The 15,369-nt window shown below is 41.6% G+C and overlaps 1 protein-coding gene across 4 annotated transcripts in view; it reads left to right on the top strand.

Moving 5' to 3' along the window:
- LOC126266610 (cyclic GMP-AMP synthase-like receptor) overlaps positions 1-15,369 on the top strand; it is a 91,809-nt gene that overhangs the window by 58,709 nt on the left and 17,731 nt on the right. For all 4 annotated transcript variants that reach the window (XM_049970949.1, XM_049970951.1, XM_049970948.1 and 1 more), the window contains 2 exons: positions 7,123-7,272; positions 13,039-13,185. In XM_049970949.1, the coding sequence (XP_049826906.1) occupies positions 7,123-7,272; positions 13,039-13,185 (297 nt within the window). The remainder of the gene's footprint in view (positions 1-7,122; positions 7,273-13,038; positions 13,186-15,369) is intronic.

Raw genomic sequence — 15,369 nt, 5'->3', positions numbered from 1 at the left:
GATCATCAGGTGATGTATAATTCCGCACCCCAGATAGACAAGTAGGACACATACATGCTCCCTGGTAAAGGCCAGGCCCAGGGAGGGGTGATTACCTGATTAGTGCCCCCACCCTCCCCGTTCGTTTCTCTGGAGGTGTGAACAGTCACCTAAGGTGGGAGTGCCCCCGCTAGGGAGGAGCGCACCATCGGAGACACCGGTAATCATGGGGGTACTTTTGCAATGGTTTCTTCTACTTCTACACCTTCTGCCCACAAGAGAAAGCTAGATGAGTCTACGCAGCAGAAAATTCTTCCATCAGTGCCAAGGCTCCAGCTGTTTCTGGGTCTGACGTAGGTCAAGACTTCTCAAGAGTCAACCCTTTCATTGTTCATTAAGGTGTCGACACAATTGCAGGTCCTGTAAAGTCTTCTTCCCGCGTACCAAACGGCCCCCTGTAGTTAGGAATAGACAATGCTTTCCAGACAAAACAGTTTCTTCGAACTACAGTGCTACACACATTCCCTGCCCGGATGGAAGCACACCATACGTAAAACTCATCGCACTGGGTGGTATATACAAGATCACTCAACGGGTTATCGAATGAGGACATTCAAAATTACCTGTCTGATCAGGGAGTAACAGCCTTATGAAATTTAATTATTATTATGTATAAAAGTAATAAAAAGGGTTGGCAAGCAATTAGTACCAACCCACACACTCTTCTTGACGTTTGACAGAGTTCAACTTCCATTGAACATTAAAGCGGGATATGAGATAATTTCAGTTTGCCATTACATCCCCAACCCTAAGCTTTGCTATCAGTGTCAGAGGTTCAATCATACCACCCAGTCATGTTCCGATATGGTCATATTCATTTCCTGTGACAGGGATTCCCATGAGGGTGATTGTCCACCTCCGTCACCTCATTGCATCAACTGTATTGGTGATCACACTGCTTCCTCTAGAGACTGTCCTCTTTTTAAAGATGAACGAATTATTCAGAAAATCAAAGTGAAGAGAAGGGTGTCTACCTTTGCTGCACATAACTTATTTGCCAGTAGAAAGCCCACTGTGCTCCCAGTGTTTAAATATAGCCCTGTCTTCACCTCTCCTTGACCTCCTAAGGAGGTAGCTACATAGACTTGACCTTTAATGCCATGGTCATCTGATTGGTCAGCCCAAAGATTGCCCAATCAACCTCCCCACTATCATCTGCTTGCTCTAAGGCTCAACCTTCATCACCTCTTGCTAAATCACAGGCCACAAAATCGGACATCCGAACATCCAAAACAAGCCTACTAATGAAGATGTACATACCCAGACCTCACAACCATCACCTCTGCCGTCATCTCAACATCCCGCTTCCAAGAAGGCTCAGGAAAAGAAATTTCCTCTCCTTCTCTGCCATGGTGTGTATCTTCTGCAGCGCCACCCAGCAGTAGTTGCAGTCGGTCACCTACCGTGTCACCGAGACGCACCGCTGGTGGCCGATCAACCAGCCGATCACTATCGGCAGTAGTTGCCCCCACACAACGTATGAATCAGGATCTTCTGCCTCTGACTGAATGCCATTCCATGCCGTTGGGCACCGGCTCTCAGTGGTTGCTGAGTTGAGGGCAACCATAGTGAGATTTTTCCCTTTTCGTACACCTTATGTCAGTTAGCCATTTGAATGTCCATGGAATTCGCTCCAGTCAGGATGAATTATCAATCCTCTTACGATCCTACTCTCCGGTCATCTTCTATCTTCAGGAAACAAAGCTATGTCCCCACGATCACTTTTCCCCCTTATTTCCAATCAGTCAGATTTGATCTCTCCTCTGTTGCTGATGTTCAGCACACGGGACTTATGGTTCTTCTCCATCATATCACCCATTATCACCCAATCCACACACACAGTCCCTTCCAAGCTGTCACTGTATTTCTTACCCTTTCTGGATTCACCTTTTCTCTTTGTACCATATACGTTCCATCGTCCCCACCAATGGCAAGAGCCGATCTAATTAATCTCTTTTGTCAGCTCTCTAATCCCTACCGCCCACCCTATTTGCTGGTTGATGACTTCAACACCCACTGCCCGCTTTGGGGATATCCGTTGTCCTTGTCCGAGAGGCTCGCTATTGATTGACCTCTTCCACGAAGTGGGTCTTGTGTGCCTCAACACTGGGGAACCTACATTTTTGTCTGCCTCCATGTCACCCTACTCTCATTCGACCTTTTGGTTGACACTGTTTGGCTAGCTCGACACTTTCAATGGTCCGCTCTAGTGACTTGAGTGACCATTTTGCGTGTGCCCTTCAATTACAACCACAACTGTCTTCTATGTGCCCAAGACGCTGGAAGTTTTCCCAAGCCAATTGGACACTTTTCTCCTATGTAGCGACCTATGTCCAGCAGCTTTGGTAGAACGAGGTGTGCTGTGATGCAATACGTGAGCAGAGACGTGCTCTTAATGTTTTCTGCCATCATCCTATGTTGGCCAACTGTATCTGCTATGAGCAGTGATACATGTGATGCTGTCACATCATACACTATAGCAAGAAGGCCAGCTGGGATTTCTTTACCAGCTTCTGTAATACTTTCACTCCCTCATCAGTTGTTTGGAGTCGAATCTGATGGATGTCTGGCACATCCAGTTTTTCCCTGACCTCTGGGCTGTTGCGCAGGATACCTTAGTGGGTCCAGGCGCAATCTGTCTTGTTGGGTCAACACTTTGCTGAGATTTTGAGCTCTTCTGATTACTCACCAGCCCTTCTCCCAAAGAATAGGGTAGCGGAGGAGTGATCTCTTGCTTTTTCCTCTAAAAATCACGAAAGCTATATTGCCGTTTATTCTACTCGAGAACTCAGACATGCACTCCCCTCTTCTCACTCTTCTGCTCCTGTACCAGATGGTATCCACATCCAAATGTTGCTGAATTTATCATACCCTAGTCTGTGCTACCTCCTTCACCTTTATAATCGACTTTGGGTCGACAGTACCTTTCTCAGAAGATGGTGGGAAGCTATCGTCATTCCTGTTCCGAAACCTGGAAAGGACAAACATGTCCCCTCCAGCTATCGTCCAATCTCTCTCAGGAGTAGTGTTTGTAAGGTTTTGGAGGATATGGTCAATTGCCTTTTAGGCTGGTTGCTGGAGTCCCAAAACCTTTCAACTACTGCCCAATGCGGTTCCCGAAAGCATCGTTCCACAGTTGACCATCTTGTTGCTCTCTCCACTTATATCATGAACAATTTTCTCAGGGAACGCCAAACGGTAGCTATATTTTTTGATGTGGAGAAGGCATAAACTACCTGTTTGAGGACAGGCATCCTCTGTACACTGTTCTCTTGGAGCTTTCAAGGTCGGCTACCCCTTTTCATCCGTGAATTTATGACAGAGTGCACATTTAAGTTACTGGGAACACTATCCCATGCTTTCTCCCAAGAAAACGGGGTCCCCCAGGGCTCCATGTTGAGTGTTGTACTGTTGTACTGTTTGCCATCAATCCAATTACGGATTGTCTCCTTCCCGATGTCTCGGGCTCCCTCTTTGTCGACAATTTTGCAATTTGCTACACCTCTCAACAGAACAGCCTGCTTGAACAACGTCTTCAAGGATGTCTCAATTGCCTCCACTCGTGGAGCACAGAAACCGGTTTCCAATTTTCTCCCAGTAAGTGTGTGTGTGTGTGTGTGTGTGTGTGTGTGTGTGTGTGTGTGTAAATTTTTGGTATCATATGGAGCTTTGTCCACCTTCTCTACATCTAGGCCCTGTTGACCTTCTGCTCACAGACGTCGCCAAATTCTTGGGACTTTGAAGAAAACTGTCCTGGTCTTGCCATGTTTCATATTTTTTGGCTCACTGTCTGCGATCCCTCGGCAACACCTTCTGTGCTCTGGATGGCAGCCCTGGGGGAGTGGACCGAGTGGTCCTCCTTTGCCTATATTGTGCCTTAGTGCGATTGAAATTGGACTATGGAAGCATTTACTCCTCTGCACAGCTGTCTAGATTCTGACAACCACCGTGGATTACATTAGTGTTTGGAGCTATTTACACTAGCTCTGTGGAGAGCCTTTATGCTGAGACTAATGAACCTCCGCTGTCAAATTGGTGATCTGTCCTTCTGAGTCATTACCCTAGTCTTTGTCTTCCATGTCTGCTCATCTGACCTATGCCCTTTCTTTTTACGCCTCCTTGGATTTAGAGTATGCAGGCAGCCCTTCCTTTCTACTCCCATGAGAGTCCACTTTTGTCTTCTGCTTCATTCACTTTTCTTCCAATTTCCTAAAACTTTCTTGACAAATGGGGGTAAAACGGCACCTTGGCTTTGCCCCCGGACCCTCCTTCTCCGTAACCTTTGTCAGCTTCCCAAGGGTAGTATGTCCTCTGTAGTTTATCATCAGGCATTTGCTGCTCTAGCGCACAAATGAAGGATGCCACATTTATTTACACTGATGGCTCCAAGACCAGCCTTGGTGTTGAAAGTGCCTATATTATTAACGACACTCGTATTAGATTTTGGCTTCCTGGCCAGTGTTTAGGTTTTACTGCAGATCTTAACGCTGTTCTCCTGGCTATGCAATACATCTTTTGGCATCAGCAGATATAGTATATTATATGCTTGGATTCACTCAACTTTCTTCTCAGCCTCCAAGCTCTTTATCTCGTCCATCCTCTGGTCCACCACATTCAGGACTGCCTCCACATACTCCACTTGGGGGGCGTCTCTGTGGAATTATTCTGGATACCAGGGCATGTTCATATAAATGGAAACAAGGCAGCCAATATAGCGGCGAAGGTTGCTGTCCGTTTTCCTTGGCCTGCTGTTCGCATGGTTCTCTTTGTCGATCTACAGAACATTTTATGTCCTTGTGTTGCTTTTTTATGAAACACACATTGGTCTGCACTCCAGAATAATACATTACGGGGCATAAAATCTCTTCCCAGTGCTTGGACCTCTTCCTCCCAGCCTCTTCATTGGAAAGAGGTAATTTTAACTCGGCTCTGGATTGGGCACTGTCTTTTTAGCCATTGACATCTTTTAAGTGGCGATCCTCCCTCGCTTTGTCCCCACTGCTCTCAATCGTGGACAGTGAGACACCTTTTACTTCAGTGCCCCTATTTTAATCTGCTACATGCCTGTTTACAGCTATCACCTGATATATCTTACATTTTAGCAATTGTTGCACGCTCAGCTGATTACATCGGTCAGTTGAAGCTATTTTTCGGGGAAAACAACCCCCTTTAATAGCACTTTTCTAAGATTTCCTTCCATTTTTAGTTTCCATCCTTGAGTTTTGCTCCCATTGCTGCTGATTTAAATTCCTGTTTTTACCTTTCACTAAGCCACAGAATGGGCGCTTACGACCATAGCTGTTTTGCGCCCTAAAACCATACTCCGAGGAGGAGGAGGAGGAGCAGCAGCAGCAGCACCCCTCATTGCATGCCTGTTTCTGTACTGATGCTTCCACATGTCAACGACCTGGGACGTCAGGAAGCCTCTGCAGTTGAACCCTGGTCATTGGCCTCTGCTCCAGTGGTTTCCAAGCAAGATGGAAACACGGCTCTTCTGGAAACAGCCCTGAGCAGCAATATTTAAAAACCCAGGTCCAGCCCTTAATCATGTGAATACTTTGGGCCTACTATGATGTTCACCTCATGCCAGTCGTTGCCATATTTATGATGCAGCTACGTTTGCCATCTCTAGGCCATGGAACAGTGACTGCCATCTGACTGCCTCGGCCCAGGCTGTCACTCATCTGCTGCCAACCCCATGGTCCTGGCCGCAGCCTTGACCGCTGCCCTTCAGCCTGCAGCTCTGTATTCAATCACGCAGGTAGTCCCGCCGTGTTCACCTGCCAGCCCTGGCTACCTCCTGACCCATTGTCGCTGGTTGCCTTCTGTCTGCTGGTGCAGATACACTGATCTATGTACATGCATAATTGTTCAGAGTTTTGGTGACAGATTGGCTGTCTACATTGTCTACAGCTCCACCCCCCTTCATCAGAGAACAACTCGTACACTCTTATCCCGTGGAACAGCTCATTACAATGGTGTGTATCTTATAGGCCTTTTATTCATCCACATTTGTCGTGGTCCCAGTGCATGAAGCTCACTGATATGTTATTGCATTTGTGCACCTTTTGTTTTTCAAACACATTTTTACAAACAATATTAGAGAAGGAAACTTGCTACTCACCATATAGTGGAATGCTAAGTCGTGGTAGACAACAAAAAGATTCACATAATTATAACTTTCAGCCATTAAGGCCTTTGTCAACAATAGACACATGTGTGTCTATGAATCTTTTTGTTGTGCCTATCGTGACTCAGCATGTCTGCTATATGGTGAGTAGCAGCTTTCCATCTGTAATATTGTTACATTCCATCCTGGATTTTCCATTGTTTGACATTTTTACAAACCGTATCTTTCCAAATTGAGCTTTACCAGATAACGTGCAGTACCAGTAACTGAAAGTTGGACACCTTTTTATTTTTATATTCAGAAAGTAAAGATATTTCAAACAATCTCCAATAGAATAGTTCATCCGGAAAGAATGTTCAATGAAATAGGATTTATTAAGTAATTTTACGTTTATGCATTTTGTTGCAGAATTTGCATTTATATTCACATAATCACAAATGTAACTTTTTCAGGGCCCTAAGTAAAATTCTGTGCAAATATGTTTTCTTGCCCTCCCCTCCTCACTGTGCTGTCTAGGAAAGGGCGGAGAGTAAGTGAAACATTGCCCCTGCTGCTCAATATGTTTAAGACAAGTTAAAAATCCACTTACTTGAGTTATACCAAATGATTTAGTCTTTATTAAGGTATAAAATAGATAGTAATATGGAATATTAAGATTGACTGCTACGCACCACAGCCATCGAACGACATCCTTCATCAGATAAAGAAAAAAGGCATGTCTGTGCGAGTCCTCTGTCTTGCGCACACACGTGCCCCCCCCCCCCCTTCCCCCCCCCCCCACTAACACACAAATTCTTTGATTATTTGATTTCTATAATAGGTTCTGTAATGTTATTGCCCTTTTCTCTGTAATTGTAACATACATTTATTTTAAAAATACAATTCGTTACCTGCAAAAATCAAAAATGTGATAAAATAGGAACAATATGTCTATAAAATTATTTTGATTTCAGGTTAAGGTGAGAAAAAGTGGACCTGCTCTTACCCTGAACATTCTTTTACTTGATGGCTTCAGAATGGATGTTGATCTTGTTCCAGTGATAGAGCTTAGGTGCAGTGAACATCTACCTTATCATTTTAAGTTACAGCAATACAGTGATAGGGTAAGACAATTTTTCAGTCGTACATCTGTTGAGTAAATGTGTAAATTTTTGTTCAGAGTTGAACACAAGTAGAGCAAATGTTATTAGATGACATTTGGATAACAAAATCGTGAGGTTTTTTCTGCTTAATATCTTATTATATGATACCTAATAAAAGTCAAATTGTACACTTGTTCACGTGAGATGTGGAATTGTAGGTACTACAATTAATGGCTGGGTAAGTCTGTTTAAAGACTGTAGAAAAGGAGGGTCAACATCGCCGCCAGTTGCATTATGCCTAATAAAACAAGTAAAGCATTGTTTTTTGTTTATTTCATTCAGTCTTTTGATTGAGGATAGTTATACTTTTTTCAACAATTGTTACGAAACTTACCTGTGTTATGTACATCTGCGATTAACAAATTTTAAAATGTTAATTGCTATGTGAATGATTAATTTGTGAGTAATACAAGAATGCACTCCATAAGCGACTTATGCATAACATGCTGATATTTTCATTTTGTAGTTGAAAAGAAAAAGGAAACAATGAAATTGCATATTACCGAGAGTAAAATGGTTTGTAATTGGTTTTAAAATAATGTGTTCTGCTGCTGATCCACATTCACAGTAAATTATTTTTGCTATAGAAATGCTACAATGAGTGTTAATGATTGAGACTCTGATGAAAATTATGGAAATCTTTGGCCCTATTTATGTTGTTGTTGTTGTTGTTGTTGTTGTTGTTGTTGTTGTCTTCAGTCCTGAGACTGGTTTGATGCAGCTCTCCATGCTACTCTATCCTGTGCAAGCATCTTCATCTCCCAGTACCTACTGCAACCTACATCCTTCTGAATCTGCTTAGTGTATTCATCTCTTGGTCTCCGTCTACGATTTTTACCCTCCACGCTGCTCTCCAATACTAAATTGGTGATCCCTTGATGCCTCAGAACATGTCCTGCCAACCAATCCCTTCTTCTGGTCAAGTTGTGCCACAAACTTCTCTTCTCTCCAATCCTATTCAATCCTTCCTCATTAGTTACGTGTTCTACCCATCTAATCTCCAGCATTCTTCTGTAGCACCACATTTCGAAAGCTTCTATTCTCTTCTTGTCCAAACTATTTATCGTCCATGTTTCACTTCCATACATGGCTACACTCCAAACAAATACTTTCAGAAACGACTTCCTGACACACAAATCTATATTCAAAGTTAACAAATTCCTCTTCTTCAGAAGCGCTTTCTTTGTCATTGCCAGTCTACATTTTATATCCTCTCTACTTCGACCATCATCAGTTATTTTGCTCCCCAAATAGCAGAACTCCTTTACTACTTAAAGTGTCTCATTTCCTAATCTAATTCCCTCAGCATCACTCGACTTAATTCGACTACATGCCATTATCCTCGTTTTGCTTTTGTTGATGTTCATCTTATATCCTCCTTTCAAGACACTGTCCATTCCGTTCAACTGCTCTTCCAAGTCCTTTGCTGTCTCTGATAGAATTACAATGCCATCGGCGAACCTCAAAGTTTTTACTTCTTCTCCATGAATTTTAATACCTACTCCGAATTTTTCTTATGTTTCCTTTACTGCTTGCTCAATATACAGATTGAATAACATCGGGGAGAGGCTTCAACCCTGTCTCACTCCCTTCCCAACCACTGCTTCCCTTTCATATCTCTCAACTCTTATGACTGCCATCTGGTTTCTGTGCAAATTGTAAATAGCCTTTCGCTCCCTGTGCTTTACCCCTGCCACCTTCAGAATTTGAATGAGAGTATTCCAGTCAACATTGTCAAAAGCTTTCTCCAAGTCTACAAATGCTAGAAACATAGGTTTGCCTTTTCTTAATCTTTCTTCTAAAATAAGTTGTAAGGTCAGTATTGCCTCACGTGTTCCAACATTTCTACGGAATCCAAACTGATCCTTCCCGAGGTCCGCATCTACCAGTTTTTCCATTCATCTGTAAAGAATTCGCGTTAATATTTTGCAGCTGTGACTTATTAAAATGATAGTTCGGTAATTTTCACATCTGTCAGCACCTGCTTTCTTTGGGATTGAAATTATTATATTCTTCTTGAAGTCGGAGGGTATTTCGCCTGTCTCGTACATCTTGCTCACCAGCTGGTACAGTTTTGTCATGACTGGCTCTCCCAAGGCCGTCAGTAGTTCTAATGGAATGTTGTCTACTCCGGGGGCCCTGTTTCGACTCAGGTCTTTCAGTGCTCTGTCAAACTCTTCACGCAGTATCTTATCTCCCATTTCGTCTTCATCTACATCCTCTTCCATTTCCATAAAATTGTCCTCAAGTACATCACCCTTGTATAAACCTTCTACATACTCCTTCCACCTTTCTGCCTTCCCTTCTTTGCTTAGAACTCGGTTGCCATCTGAGCTCTTGATATTCATACACGTGGTTCTCTTCTCTCCAAAGGTCTCTTTAATTTTCCTGTAGGCAGTATCTATCTTACCCCTAGTGAGATAAGCCTCTACATCCTTACATTTGTCCTCTAGCCATCCCTGCTTAGCCATTTTGCACTTCCTGTCGATCTCATTTTTGAGACGTTTGTATTCCTTTTTGCCTGCTTCATTTACTGCATTTTTATATTTTCTCCTTTCATCAATTAAATTCAATATTTCTTCTGTCACCCAAGGATTTCTAGCAGCCCTAGTCTTTTTACCTACTTTATCCTCTGCTGCCTTCACTATTTCATCCCTCAGAGCTACCCATTCTTCTTCTACTGTGTTTCTTTCCCCCATTCCTGTCAATTGTTCCCTTATGCTCTCCTTGAAACTCTGTATAACCTCTGGTTCTTTCAGCTTATCCAGATCCCATGCCCTTAAATTGCCACCTTTTTGCAGTTTCTTCAGTTTTAATCTACAGGTCATAACCAATAGATTGTGGCCAGAGTCCACATCTGCCCCTGGAAATGTCTTACAATTTAAAACCTGGTTCCTAAATCTCTGTCTTACCATTATATAATCTATCTGATACCTTTTAGTATCTCCAGGGTTCTTCCATGTATACAACCTTCTGTCATGATTCTTAAACCAAGTGTTAGCTACGATAAGTTATGCTCTGTGCAAAATTCTACCAGATGGCTTCCTCTTTCATTTCTTTGCCCCAACCCATAATCACCTACTATGTTTCCTTCTCTCCCTTTTCCTACTGACGAATTCCAGTCACCCATGACTATTAAATTTTCGTCTCCCTTCACTACCTGAATAATTTCTTTTATCTCATCATACATTTCTTCAATTTCTTCGTCATCTGCAGAGCTAGTTGGCATATAAACTTGTACTTCTGTAGTAGGCATGGGCTTTGTGTCTATCTTGGCCCTATTTATATGATCTTCAAATTGGGAGAGTACGGGAAGAAACTGTAAAATTAACTGCCAATAGCAACATTGGTGCTATATGTAGAGACAAAAGGCTAACACTTCATCCTTTACTTTCAAGTTTTACACAGTTCCCAATGTACGAATAGGCTTTAAACCACTGCATTATTTCCATCAGACTATGTTTTATGCAAAGAATTTTATGAGCAGATTGTTTGCACCATGATTCAGTTTGTAAACACCCTGTACTTCTTTTGTCAATGTTTGTGATTAATAGTTCTTTGAAAAGAAAAGAAAAATATAAAACTATGTATCTGTAATATAACAACTTGCAACTCGGTGACATAGGGCACACTACAGATACAATGATCCAGGGTTCAATCCTTTGTCAGTTCTAGAATTTTTATTACTTACCACTTCCTATATCTCAAGCAATTACTTCATCAACCATGATTTCTAGTAAACTCAGGCTTTTTTCATTAATTAATCTTCTTATATGTGGATGAGGCAAGAACATTTCCAGACTTGGAAAGAACAAATGCAGTGATCCCCCTTATCAAGGACATCTGTGCTGTAATAGTTCTTGTACTTTCACCATAAATAGCTGGGTATGGAATGCTTATGAATGAATAAAGGAATTTGGAAAGCTTCTGAAACTCTTCTGGTGAGGGTTGAGGAGATATTAGTCCACTCTTAATCATTTAACTTTTTTTGGAAGTATGTGGAGTAGGCCCCTTTGCACAGACAATAACATAAATATATTTATTAATTATTTAAGAAATTTCTTTCAGTCTTGAGACACATGTAAAAGTAAAAGTGATGATATTATCCTAACTTTCAGTAGTATTAGTTTTTCCGTGTAGTGGGTAGAGGAATGTGAGTGGGGAAGGTTAAGGAAGGGTAAGTCACTCAGATCATTTCAAATTTGTAATCCACAATAATCTCACCAGTTATTACTCAGTCATTTTTAGCTATAAATGTACCACCACCATTGCCATCTAACCTGTCCTATATATACCAATCGGAATTTATTTATTTTTTTGCTATTCACTTCTGGTTTTAGCCAATTTCCTGTTCCTAATACAATACAGACACTGTTGTCTTTAATAAGCGATACTATTTTAGAGACCTTTATCATAGATGCTCATACAGTTTACTGATAAATATTTTCTCTTTCTGATCTACGAGAGTGAAAATTCTTACTGTTAAGATGGTTTAAGCCCTGTGCTTTCAGCCAAAGACTGCTTCAGGAAAAAATACACGTGCATTCAAACAATTAGGCGCCCTCACGCGCACACACGACCACTTCCTCTGGCCACTCTGGCTAGAATGCTTCTGTTATGTTGAACAAAAGCAGTAGTCTGGAGGAGGGGGGGGGGGGGGAGGCACAGATTGGGAGGCATGGTAGGCTATGGGTGGAGGGAGAGAAGAATGCTGTTTGGCATAGCAAGCAGGTACTAGAAGACGGCAGGACAAGACTATGAGGCCTAGCCTCAGGTGTGGAAAGGGGGGGTGAAAAAGGAGAGGAGCAGAGAGGAGAAATTGGGAGGAGGTGATATGGCAGAGGGAGCAGAAACTATTGGGTGGCAGGCATGGAGCCAGTAGCTGAGGCTGGAATAATTTGGGGAGTGGAGAATTTGTAATGAGGCTAACTCCCATCTGCACAACTCAGAAAAGCTGTTGGTGGAAGGGAGGATCCAGATGGCCTGGGTTGTGAAGCAGCAATTGAAATCAAGCGTTTATGTTCAGTTGCATGTTGTGCCACAGGGTGGTCCACTTTGCTCTTCGCCATAGTTTGGCTGTGCCATTTGTCCTTGTGGACAGCTGGTTTAGTCATACCAATATAAAAAGCTGTGCTGTTACTGCAGCAGAGTTGGTATATGACATGGTTGCCTTCACAGGTGGCCCGATGTCTGATCCCTTGTATATGACTCGGAACATACTCCAATTTCAGGTGATGAAACAGCCCATAATTGTCTCTTAACTATTTAGGCTGTAACAAGTGTATTTTATCACTTCCTTTCCCAACTTGTAAAACTCCTGTAATTCGTCTTACCTGTAATTCCTCTTTCATCTTGATACACATGGTTGCATCCGAAAGTACTCATAGGATCCAACTTCTCTCTTTCTCATACATTTGATGGGAGCTCATTCCATGGGTTTAATTTGTGAGTAGATTTGAGTTATATTGTTCTGCATTTCCCCAAAAAACAGGATTACTGTACTGTGTTACTTGAAATACAAAAATCTGAGAATATATATTGAGACAGTAATTAAAACTAGACATGTATTCAAATGAAAAATTAAATAAAATTTTCGCATGTAAAATGACAACCTATGTTTGCAAGACCTTACCAGAGCCTTAGACTTAAAAATGTGTGTCATATATTGTGAACGTTTTTCATTGCATTGTGTGCAGGTAACTTAAAAGTGTCTTGGTTATTCCACAGCATGACACATTTTTTATAGTACCAAAGCCCAACAAGCGACTTCCAAAAGCTGACGATTGTTGGAGGTTGGCATTTCATGAACAAGAAAGGGCTGTGCTAGCCACATATGGAGCTGGGATAATGAAACCAGTTTGCCGTCTTCTGAAGGTGGTAACAGAATTAAATTTATTTTTAACATTTTCTCTAAGAATTCTTACCTAGTTTTATGTATATTTTCACATTATTTATTTCAAATCATATTTTGATGTCATATCCTTGTAAGGTGTGATTCAGTGTCGGATGTTATCTATTTATTTTAAATCATGTTCTTACGTCATAACATTGTCAGAAACACAGTTTCTTTAAGTAAGTATATATCACAGAGTAGGAAGTAGATTTTCTTCTTCCATTCATCTCCAGAAATTGCAAAATTGAAGTTTCAGAACTATTATTCTACACACTGGCAGATTTGTTTTTATTGTTGTGGTCTTCAGTCCTGAGACTTGTTTGATGCAGCTCTCCATGCTACTCTATCCTGTGCAAGCTGCTTCATCTCCCATTACATACTGCAGCCTACATCCTTCTGAATCTGCTTAGTGTATTCATCTCTTGGTCTCCCTCTATGATTTTTACCCTCCACGCTGCCCTCCAATACTAAATTGGTGATCCCTTGATGCCTCAGAACATGTCCTGCCAACCAATCCCTTCTTCTAGTCAATTTGTGCCACAAACTCCTCTTCTCCCCAATTCTATTCAGTACCTCCTTATTAGTTATGTGATCTACCCATCTAATCTTCAGCATTCTTCTGTAGCACCACATTTCGAAAGCTTCTATTCTCTTCTTGTCCAAACTATTTATCGTCCATGTTTCACTTCCATACATGGCTACACTCCAAACAAATACTTTCAGAAACGACTTCCTGATACATAAATCTATATTCGATGTTAACAAATTCCTCTTCTTCAGAAACACTTCCCTTGCCATTGTCAGTCTACATTTTATATCCTCTCTACTTCAACCATCATCAGTTATTTTGCTCCCCAAACAGCAAAACTCCTTTACTAGTTTAAGTGTCGTATTTTTTAATCTAATTCCCTCAGCATCTCCCAAGTTAACTCTACTACATTCCATTATCCTCGTTTTGCTTTTTTTGATGTTCATCTTACATCCTCCTATCAAGACACTGTCCATTCTGTTCAACTGCTCTTCCAAGTCCTTTACTGTCTCCGACAGAATTACATTGTCATCGGCGAACCTCAGTTTTTATTTCTTCTCCATGGATTTTAATACCTACTCAGAATTTTTCTTTTGTTTGCTTTACTGCTTGCTCAATATACAGGTTGAATAACATCGGGGAATGGCTACAACCCTGTCTCACTCCCTTCCCAACCACTGCTTCCCTTACATGCTCATCGACTCTTATAACTGCCATCTGGTTTCTGTACAAATTGTAAATATCCTTTCGCTCCCTGTATTTTACCCTTGCTACCTTCAGAATTTGAAAGAGAGTATTCCAGTCAGCATTGTCAAAAGCCTTCTCCAAGTCTACAAATGCTTGAAACATAGGTTTGCATTTTCTTAATTTAGCTTCTAAGATAAGCCATAGGGTCAGTATTGCCTCACGTGTTCTAACATTTCTACGGAATCCAAACGGATCTTCCCCGAGGTTGGTTTCTACCAGTTTTTCCATTCATCTGTAAGGAATTCACGTTAGTATTTTGCAGCCGTGACTTATTAAACCGATAGATCGGTAATTTTCACAACTGTCAACACCTGCTTTCTTTGGGATTGGAATTATTATATTCTTCTTGAAGTTGGAGGGTATTCCGCCTGTCTCATACATTTTGCTCACCAGATGGTAGAGATTTGTCATGACTGGCTCTCCCAAGGCTGTCAGTAGTTCTAATGGAATTTTGTCTACTCCTGGAGCCTTGTTTCGACTTAGGTCTTTAAGTGCTCTGTCAAACTCTTCACGCGGTATCGTATCTCCCATTTCATCTTCATCTACATCCTCTTCCATTTCCGTAATATTGCCCTCAAGTACGTCGACCTTGTATAGACCCTCTGTATACTCCTTCCACCTTTCTGCCTTACCTTCTTTGCTTAGAATTGGATTTCCATCTAAGCTCTTGATATTCATACAAGTGGTTCTCTTCTCTCCAAAGGTCTTTTTAATTTTCCTGTAGGCAGTATCTATCTTATCCCTAGTGAGATCGGCCTCTACAATCTTACATTTGTCCTCTAGCCATCCTTGCTTAGCCATTTTGCACTTCCTATCGATCTCATTTTTGAGATGTTTGTATTCCTTTTAGCCTGCTTCATTTACTGCATTTTTATATTTTCTCCTTTCA

This window comes from Schistocerca gregaria, chromosome 4 (assembly GCF_023897955.1).
Source record: "Schistocerca gregaria isolate iqSchGreg1 chromosome 4, iqSchGreg1.2, whole genome shotgun sequence".
Classification (NCBI taxonomy): domain Eukaryota; kingdom Metazoa; phylum Arthropoda; class Insecta; order Orthoptera; family Acrididae; genus Schistocerca; species Schistocerca gregaria.
Note: the sequence above shows the minus strand (reverse complement) of the source record. Positions and strands in the feature narration are given on the sequence as shown.